This window comes from Xenopus laevis, chromosome 4L (assembly GCF_017654675.1).
Source record: "Xenopus laevis strain J_2021 chromosome 4L, Xenopus_laevis_v10.1, whole genome shotgun sequence".
Lineage (NCBI taxonomy): Eukaryota > Metazoa > Chordata > Amphibia > Anura > Pipidae > Xenopus > Xenopus laevis.
In genome coordinates, this window is record NC_054377.1 from 36,293,816 (window position 1) to 36,304,422 (window position 10,607).

General features: G+C 39.4%; 1 protein-coding gene across 1 annotated transcript in view; it reads left to right on the forward strand.

Moving 5' to 3' along the window:
• The window catches only part of LOC108713984 (dipeptidase 2), a 440,550-nt gene extending 432,395 nt beyond the window's left edge, over window positions 1–8,155 (forward strand). The window contains exon 11 of the mRNA XM_018257771.2: window positions 7,896–8,155. Coding sequence (XP_018113260.2) covers window positions 7,896–8,108 — 213 coding nt within the window. The 3' untranslated portion in view covers window positions 8,109–8,155. The remainder of the gene's footprint in view (window positions 1–7,895) is intronic.
• Window positions 8,156–10,607: the final 2,452 nt, after the last annotated feature.

A 10,607-nucleotide genomic window follows, 5' to 3' on the forward strand; every position in this document is an offset into this window, starting at 1 on the left:
TTAAAAACATGAATGACAATGACATGTTCCCCTACGCTTAACGCGTTTCGTGGCGTCTCGCCACTTCCTCAGAAGCATAAGGTATGCTAACCCCCATATTGGTTAATATAGCACCTCAACAAGCAGACACACCCATGGAAACGCCCATAAAAACATTAACCCCAGAAGGTTTATACATCAATAAGTTAACCCCAAAGAATACAAAATATACATAATAAGTCACATACACCCATCCTAACAAATGCTGGACAAATTGAGTGTTACAAATTTGCTACTGTGAAAATAAGGGAGGAGATATAATATACAATATTTGATAATGGTTATATAGTATCTTACGATTAAAGCATCTCAATGTAGCAATTTGGAGCTGACTGACCTGTTCTTAAAGGGGTGATTTTAGACAAATAGCGTGTTATGGATATAACATATTATAATCTCAAAATAATCTCAAAATAACAATAGATAAATATATGCTATGTAATATACAAATATGGACACGCTAGGGAATGCACTAATTGCAGAAACAAGCGAGTTCCCACTCTCTGTTTAGCCCTCCATAATTTTCAGTGGTTTTCAACTGGTATATCCAGTAAGCCTCGAGGCGACATAATTTTTGATCTAAATCACCCTTTCTCATATCTTTTCGTGGTCTGTCTATAATTTGAAAAGTTACACATGATGCGCCCTGATGCTTGTCAATTAGATGCTTTGCTATAGCTGACTTAGTATCCAGACGTTCCACAGCAGACATATGTTCTGACACCCGAATGCTAGCTGTCCTGATAGTCTTACCTACATATTGGGATCCACAGCTGCAGGTTGCCATATATATAACTCCTTTTGATGCGCAGTTAAAATATTGTTTGATTTTAAACTCTGCGCCAGTTACCGTGCTGTGAAACGTTTTGGATACTTGCATGAGTGTACATGTTTTACATCTGGTGCGTCCACACCTATAGGAACCTTTGTATTTCAGCCAGGCACTCTCATCACTCTGTGCTTTGGTGGTATACAAACTTTTGGATATGTGTGCTGCTACATTTTTGCCTCTCCTGTAGACAAAAGATGGTGCACTTTCCAGGATCTTTCCTAGAATCGGATCCTGGAGTAAAATACCCCAATGTTTTTTGATGCTACCTTGAATATGGTGAGCATCACGACTATATGTTGTGCAGAAGCGAACACCAGATTTTCCCTCATACTTGGCTATTTTGGATCTAGAATGTTTCTAAAGTTCGGGGTTCTGTTCCAAAAGTTTATTGCGGTCAGCTCTGACTGCCCTCTCGTAGGCTGTTCTTATATCTTCCACCTTATAACCCCTTTCAACAAAACGATCCCACAACATCATTGCTTGTTAGTTAAAGGTACCCCAAGTGGAACATATGCGGCGGAGCCGCAAGAATTGTCCCACCTGGATACCCCTAACACAGGAAGCTGGATGAAAACTCTGTGCATGTAGCAATGTGTTGCGGGTTATGGGCTTGCGAAAGAGGGTAGAGGTGATCCTATCCCCTTGTGCCTGAAAAATGATGTCTAGGAACGGGATATCAGAAACATGCGTCTCATGGTTGAATTGTAAACACTTGACCGCGCTATTACAGTAATTGATGAAGGATGACAAGGAAGCTTCGTCCCCTTCCCATACTCCTATGCAGTCATCGATATATCTGTAAAAACATATGATCTGGTGTTTGAAGGGGTTCTGATCACTGAAAATGAAGGTTCTCTCCCACCAACCCATGACCAAATTGGCATAGGTGGGTGCGAAAGATGCCCCCATGGCGGCTCCATGTAGTTGCAAGTAAAACTGCCCATCAAACAGAAAATAGTTTGTATGCAACAGGAAATCTATCCCTTCCATGATGAACTCATTCTGTATCTGGGGAAACAAATTTGTAGTTGCCAACCAAAATTTGATTGAATTTAGGCCCAATTCCTTTCCACCTTAAGCCAGAAATTTTGTTGATACACATAGTAGTATCCCTCAAATAGGTGGGGAGTGCAAGAACCAGGGGTAACAATAGATTGTCCACATATTTAGAAAAATTCTCGGTTAAAGAACCGATACTGGCCACTATAGGGCGCCCTTTCACATTGATTAAAGATTTATGGACTTTGGGAAGTACGTGAAAAATCAGTATAACTGGATTTTCACATTGTATGTACTCGAATTCTCTCTTGGTTATAATGCCCATATTTAATGCAGATGACAAAAGGGTGAACATTTTATTTTGAAAAATTATGGTAGGGTCCGCATCCAAAAGTCTATAGGTTTCTTTATCTGATAATTGACGCATAATTTCTAACTCATAAACTGGGGCATCCAAAACAACAACAGACCCACCCTTATCTGCATTTTTTATTACAATGCTTTTGTTATCGGCCAAAGTTTTTAGAGCCTTATACTCGCCTCTATCTAGGTTGTTACATTTAGAGGATTTCGTCTGTTGTTGTTTTAAACCCACAGCTTCTATATCTTGGCGTACCAATCTTTGAAAAAGATCTATAATATTATTTTTTGACTGTACTGGGTAAAAATTGGAACGTTTCCTAAGATCGGTGTGCGTAATAGGGGGTTCTTCAGAGTCACAGGCAGCACTCTCCCTCAATAAGTCTTCCAAATTAACTAAAGCACATTCATCGATAAAATTAGAATTAGAGTTTAAACTAGTAGGAAATGCTGTCTGTGACTCTGTACTACTAGTACCACCATCTATACAATGTACATCGTTAACCACACTATTTAAATTTGTTACTTCAGTAATAGACTCAGCATATGACTCTTCACATTCCTGAATATTAACGGCGAAATGTCTTTTTAAGGTCAACATTCTAACGAATTTGTTAAGGTCTATTAACATAGCGAAAGTGTCACTCGCTGCATCTGGTACATAGTTCAACCCCCGTGAGAGTAAAGAACGTTCCTTTGCCGGCAAAACATAAGAGGACAAATTAATGACATTATCCTTAGCAGGAGTAGAGATATTACCCGAAACTTGTAGATCTAGAGTAGTCTGTCCAAGGACGGAAACCCACCCCAATGCATTCGATGAAATGTGGTTTCCCAAAACATTTTTCACCATCGATGTTTCTTGTTGCGCTTGCCTCGTAGACCTGTATGGAAACCTGGCATTGCTCCTGCGCCCCCCCCTCCTTGTGGATTTGTGGAGCTGCGGGTGTTGATCGGTTCCCGTTGCGTGTAGCCTTTGTTCTTGTATCTCTCTCCTTGATGTCCCCGATCCCTGTAGTCCTCCGGCTCGCTCTCCGACGCCTCCGGTTCCGAAGCTAAAAAAGAAAGTGAGGAAACACGGGGGACATTGATCTAGGACGCGATGTTCCGTCCTGGCGGTCAGCAAACTGCACGGACCTATCCGGCTTTAAAATTGAGCGTGTGGAATTAGCGCCATAGCCTCCCATGCTGGGTTGTTCACCGCTGGCGTGTCTGTATTGGCGTTTGCCTCGTTTCTCAAACCTCCACACATACACCGCATGATTATCATAGTCTCTTTTATCTCTTTGGAACTTCTCTTTTTTGAGATTTTTGATGTTAGATTCATATTTGTTAAGTTGTTCCTTGATGTAAGCCCAATCTGGGAGATCCGTGGCTATGTCTGCTGAATCAGACACAACTCTATTCAGGTATGCAATCTCCTTCTGTGCGGCAATTAACTCACTCTTGTCTCTCTCCAAAATCAATCGCATGAGACTCATTGAGCAGTCCGTTAACACCATATTCCATGCCTTTTCAAAATCTGGAGAAATCGCATCAATTGACGGGAATTTGCGTATTCGGAGGCCTCTGGGTATTCGTTCACATTTTAAGTAATTCTCCAGGGAGCAAACATCCCACCAGAGCCTTATTTCCTTACGCATCTCTCTTTCTAAATCACGATAAATAAATTTCAAATCAATGTCATTCATTATACATGTTCCAGGTTCCCCTCTAAAATCTGGGGAATCGGCAAATACTTGTTCAGCTTGTTTCTTACGTTGTGCATCCAACGGCAAACGTGCATTCCCAGTCACATTCATTGCTTAAATCGATTGATTCAAAAAATTGTACGTAAAAAGTCACTTGAATATATACACGTGATCAATGGTGTAGTATGGTGGTGCTCTTCCAGCCGGATTAACTTTGTAGTAAAAGAGTAAATGGGAGCACTCGCCCTTCTCTCACCTGCACGTGAAGATTCAGCGAGCCTGTGTGCTTACACGCAAAGAGCCCCCGGTCCAGGCCAATATCATGTAGAAACAAACGAAAAGATTGCGGAGCATGTCGGTCACTGAATCTTTAAAATCTTCATTTATTTGAAATTGTTAAAAACATGAATGACAATGACATGTTCCCCTACGCTTAACGCGTTTCGTGGCGTCATGGGTTGGTGGGAGAGAACCTTCATTTTCAGTGATCAGAACTCCTTCAAACACCAGATCATATGTTTTTACAGATATATCGATGACTGCATAGGAGTATGGGAAGGGGACGAAGCTTCCTTGTCATCCTTCATCAATTACTGTAATAACGCGGTCAAGTGTTTACAATTCACCCATGAGACGCATGTTTCTGATATCCCATTCCTAGACATCATTTTTCAGGCACAAGGGGATAGGATCACCTCTTCCCTCTTTCGCAAGCCCATAACCCGCAACACATTGCTACATGCACAGAGTTTTCATCCAGCTTCCTGTGTTAGGGGTATCCAGGTGGGACAATTCTTGCGGCTCCGCCGCATATGTTCCACTTGGGATACCTTTAACGAACAAGCAATGATGTTGTGGGATCGTTTTGTTGAAAGGGGTTATAAGGTGGAAGATATAAGAACAGCCTACGAGAGGGCAGTCAGAGCTGACCGCAATAAACTTTTGGAACAGAACCCCGAACTTGAGAAACATTCTAGATCCAAAATAGCCAAGTATGAGGGATAATCTGGTGTTCGCTTCTGCACAACATATAGTCGTGATGCTCACCATATTCAAGGTAGCATCAAAAAACATTGGGGTATTTTACTCCAGGATCCGATTCTAGGAAAGATCCTGGAAAGTGCACCATCTTTTGTCTACAGGAGAGGCAAAAATGTAGCAGCACACATATCCAAAAGTTTGTATACCACCAAAGCACAGAGTGATGAGAGTGCCTGGCTGAAATACAAAGGTTCCTATAGGTGTGGACGCACCAGATGTAAAACATGTACACTCATGCAAGTATCCAAAACGTTTCACAGCACGGTAACTGGCGCAGAGTTTAAAATCAAACAATATTTTAACTGCGCATCAAAAGGAGTTATATATATGGCAACCTGCAGCTGTGGATCCCAATATGTAGGTAAGACTATCAGGACAGCTAGCATTCGGGTGTCAGAACATATGTCTGCTGTGGAACGTCTGGATACTAAGTCAGCTATAGCAAAGCATCTAATTGACAAGCATCAGGGCGCATCATGTGTAACTTTTCAAATTATAGACAGACCACGAAAAGATATGAGAAAGGGTGATTTAGATCAAAAATTATGTCGCCTCGAGGCTTACTGGATATACCAGTTGAAAACCACTGAAAATTATGGAGGGCTAAACAGAGAGTGGGAACTCGCTTGTTTCTGCAATTAGTGCATTCCCTAGCGTGTCCATATTTGTATATTACATAGCATATATTTATCTATTGTTATTTTGAGATTATTTTGAGATTATAATATGTTATATCCATAACACGCTATTTGTCTAAAATCACCCCTTTAAGAACAGGTCAGACAGCTCCAAATTTGCTACATTGAGATGCTTTAATCGTAAGATACTATATAACCATTATCAAATATTGTATATTATATCTCCTCCCTTATTTTCACAGTAGCAAATTTATAACACTCAATTTGTCCAGCATTTGTTAGGATGGGTGTATGTGTCTTATTATGTATATTTTGTATTCTTTGGGGTTAATTTATTGATGTATAAACCTTCTGGGGTTAATGTTTTTATGGGCGTTTCCATGGGTGTGTCTGCTTGTTGAGGTGCTATATTAACCAATATGGGGGTTAGCATACCTTATGCTTCTGAGGAAGTGGCGAGACGCCACGAAACGCGTTAAGCGTAGGGGGAACATGTCATTGTCATTCATGTTTTTAACAATTTCAAATAAATGAAGATTTTAAAGATTCAGTGACCGACATGCTCCGCAATTTTTTCGTTTGTTTCTACTTGACATAAACTCTATAGATTACATTTTTGGTTAACTAACTATATTAAAACATTATGTCTTTTGCACAGCCTCTCTATTCAGTCATTTTTTATTTTTATACTGAACTATTCCTTAAAAAGCATTGATACTAAATCTGAAAATAACACATGTATTGTTTTGAAATATAGGCAAAAAATGTTTCAAATCAAGATTTTTTAACTATATTTGTACTATACTGAAAGTGTCCAGTTCATTTGAGAAACTCACTCATTAACTTGTTTCAAAGACAAGTAGAGATGAGTTTTCCACTCCACCCAAAAATGTGATTTGGAAATGAGGGACTGATAAGAACAAATAAAAAAGATAACTGACTGAAAAAAGGTAAAAATATTGTTATGAGAAATATTTAAAAGAAAGGGCAAGGAGTCATTCTAATTATATCACAAAGAAGATTTAAGATACATATCAATACACTAGCTCTAGTTTAAAACAGTCAAATAAATGTAAAGAACTGTTCAATACCCTTCAATTCGTTTGATCAAGCAAATTAGGCTCCATCTGAACACCCAATAATAACGGGTATTGGGATCTTTGTAAACTCATACACTTTTATTTCCAAAGTCTAGTTTTGTACATACCAAGCTGTCTCAAAGGTGGTGGCCATGTAATACAGGCATGACAAACGTACCTGGAATGATACCTATAGTTGAGCTTTGCTAGATGTAGTCTAACTATATTTCTGTATTCCACATAATTGGATACAGGGACAAACAGAAGCTTGAGAAAAGTCGAGTCGGGAATGTAATGAAATGATGAGAGAAGAGAGGTCAGAAGAAGAGAGTAGGTTTTGTAAAGGACTGTATTTTCAGATAAGAGCTTGATTGAGCCGGCCAGGGCCCAGGAGGGGTGCATGCGAATGTGCCCCCCCCCCTGACATTGTGCTATTACAGGAAATGTTCTGCAAAAGGTTGGGAGATTGAGCCTGTGAGTGTGCTGCTGTTCTTCAGTAGAAGGCTGTGGAAAATAATAAGGTTGGTAGTACTTCAAGAGTTAACAACGGATGAGGCACGGGAGATATTGGCCCCTGTTACAAGTTAGTAATTTGAATCATCTTAACCTAGTAGCTCTGGGTCAACTATATATACTTTAGCAGGTATTCATGAGCATAAGTTCTTAACTATGTCTGAATGTATATTGTACTTAAAATTCCTGTACTTTACATTGCTAAATGTGTTATATGAACCCTTGCCATGAATAAATGATTGGGTGAAAGCTTTTTTACTGTATTAATAATGGTGACCTCTTAATCATTTGGAATGCTATGGTGGAAACATAGTAACATAGTAAGCTAGGTTGAAAAAAAGACACATGTTCATCATGCTGAACCTTAAGTCTTTATATAACCTGCCTAACTGCTAGTTGATCCAGAGGAGGTCAAAACCCCCATCTGAAGTCTCTCTGATTTGCCTCAGAGGGGGAAAATTCCTTTGCTCCCACAACCCCCAGAATAATAAGACTTTCTACTTATGAAATTTCCTCATGATTGTCAGGTCGGTCATCACACCTGTGCTTGGTTTGGTTATATTGCAAATGTGTTCAGAGGAACATACTGATCAATCTTACATGAATGTGTTTTGATGGTTTACATTTCCTTGAAATTATACGAATACCTAACTGTTTAATTCCTCTTATGAGTCCCCTCTGTAACTCTTTTTTTTGCTCACAGGTAAGAGATGAACAGATATATTTGAACCCAAGCGAGGAAGAAATTTCAGATGATGAATTGAACTATTCTTGTCGTCTTGACCTGAGATCATTTGAACCAAAAAATCTTCAAAAGTCTGGTGGCCAAGAGAAAGGCAGAAGCATGTTAGATTTAATACTAAATGTTTCAATTATATTTTTACCAGTACTTTTGCGTGAATTGAGAGGATGGTAAATTAATGATATGATTGCAAAATAAATTACAGTAAACCTGATGAAAAATTAGTTAAGAAATGTTGTATCTGGTACATAGGGCTCCAAAGCCACAGTTGCTGTATATTAGTAAACTCCCCCACATCAGATCCCCATCTATGGGGCAAATTCACTAAGCCGCGAAGCACCGAACGCTAGCGTTAATTCGCTTTGGCATTTTCGCTACTGCACAAATTCACTAACGAACGCTGGCGTAGTTTCGCTAGTGTTACTTCGCAACCTTACGCCAGGCGGATTTTCGCTAGCGACGAAACTACGCAAATTCACTAACTTGCGCAGTGTACTGAACGCTACCTTTTACGCTAGACTTCCTTCGCCACCTCAGACCTGGCGAAGCGCAATAGAGTAGATAGGGATTGTTTAAAAAAAAGTAAATTTTTTTTCTAAGTCCCAAAAAACGCTGGCGTGTTTTCTACATGATGGGTGATAGGCTGAAAAAGATCGAAAAATTTTTGGGGCTCCCCTTCCTCCCCACTACATTTCCTGACTCATGGCAACTTACCTAGACAGTGGGCACATGTGTAGGGCAAAATAAAATTTTTATTTGCTGATTTGAAGGTTTTCTAGGCATTTGTAGTGCAGATACGTGTTCCTCCATTGAAATTAGAATTTCGCGCCGTATGCAAATTAGCCTTCGCTAGCGTAACTTCGCTTTATATAGCGAATCAACGCTAGCGCAACTCCGCAACCTTACGCTACCCCTGTGCACAACTTTGGATTTTAGTGAATTTGCGGAGCCCTGGCGAAACTACGCCTGGCGAAGTGCGGCAAAGTGCGGCGAAGTTGCGCCTGGCGCATCTTAGTGAATTTGCCCCTTTGTGATTGTGGCAGTCCTTCTCTGTGGTAATTGAACTAAAAAAAAAGTAAAAGAAATAAATCCTAATACAGTAAATCTGATTATTAATTGCTTTGATGCAGAGAGCTATGGCATTCTTAGTAGAATAGAGAGTACTTAGTAAAGAAGAGGGCGGTAGGGTGTTGTTTAACAACCATATAAGCTGTCAGACAAAGGTCTGCCAGCTTATATGGTTGTTAAGCAACATCCTACAACACTGTATACCATATATGGCAAAAGAGCCATGTATGGTGTACAGAAGTTTTTGTATACAAACATTAGATGTATTCTTTGCTTGACACATGCATTTGAAACAATAAATATTCTATTTCCTAGCTAGAACATTTTATTGTGTAGCTGTTTAGGAGTTATGGTGTGATATGAATTGGTGGTGACACAAAACTGTGTCATGAAATGATAAAAGCTATCATATGTTATATGGGGCCATCGTTTATCACAAATTAGAAGGGCAACACTGTGTCATAAAATACCAGGTGGCCTCTGTGCAGGGCCACCATCAGGGGGGGTACAGGGGGTACACCTGTACTGGGCCCAGGGCTAAAGTGGGGGCCCGCTGTGCTGAAGACCCAAAGTCGTGCCGAAAATTGTATGTGGAGAAGTGCAAAGTTAGGGATTATCTGCAAGTTCTACGATCAGTAAACTCAATTTCAAGCTGTGACACAATGCACAACTGGAGTTTTCATTAGAAGTATAAATAACAAATGAAAAAACAAACAAATACAAAAAGTATTGTAGAAGTGATACCTATATTAGCTAACAATAAAAAAAATACATTGCAAGCTTTCGGAGCACCAAGGCCCTTTCTTCAGGCAAAATACAAATGAAAGCTAGAAAGGCACAGCATATTTTCTGTTAGATCAGTGAAAGGTATTCATGGGCAATAAATTAGGACATTACAGATAGATAGAGATCAATTGTAGAGATAATATAATGAATTAGGGTGGGTTGTAAATAGTCCAGGAGTCTGGATTCAGTCAGGTCACATAGCGTGACATGAAAACTGACCCTAAATTAAGGCCCTGTCTTAATGTGTTAAATAACTCCATACATTTGAATTCATAAATCTTCCTTTCCTGTTCAGTTTTAAAGTTCACTTTTAGAATTAAGACCTGCATGTCCTGAAGACTGTGATTTTGACTGCAGAAATGTTGCTCCACTGATGTATCACGTGATTTGGTGTTGATTTTATGTCTGTGATGGTTCATCCTTGTGCGCAATTTTTGTCCTGTTTCACCAATGTATATGCCTCCTGTATAGCACCTAGTAGAAAACCTGATTCCAAAAGGACTTCAATTCATAAATCCTACTCTGAATACCTACAACAGCCACTTTTCACATAAATTATGCTTCAGAACTGCTGAAAGGCTTCAAAATCATCTTATCAAGTTATCTTACAGTAACAAGAAGATTGAATATGAGATTAATATATTGAACTGTACACTGCATGGGCCAATTGAAGACAACATCAAGCAAGCATTGCAACAATATTACAAAAGCCTACAATATCATCTGGTCCAAAACAAGTGGAAGAAACGTGTATGAATGATATGATTGCAAAATAAATTACAGTAAACCTGACAAAAAATTAGTTAAGAAATGTTGTAT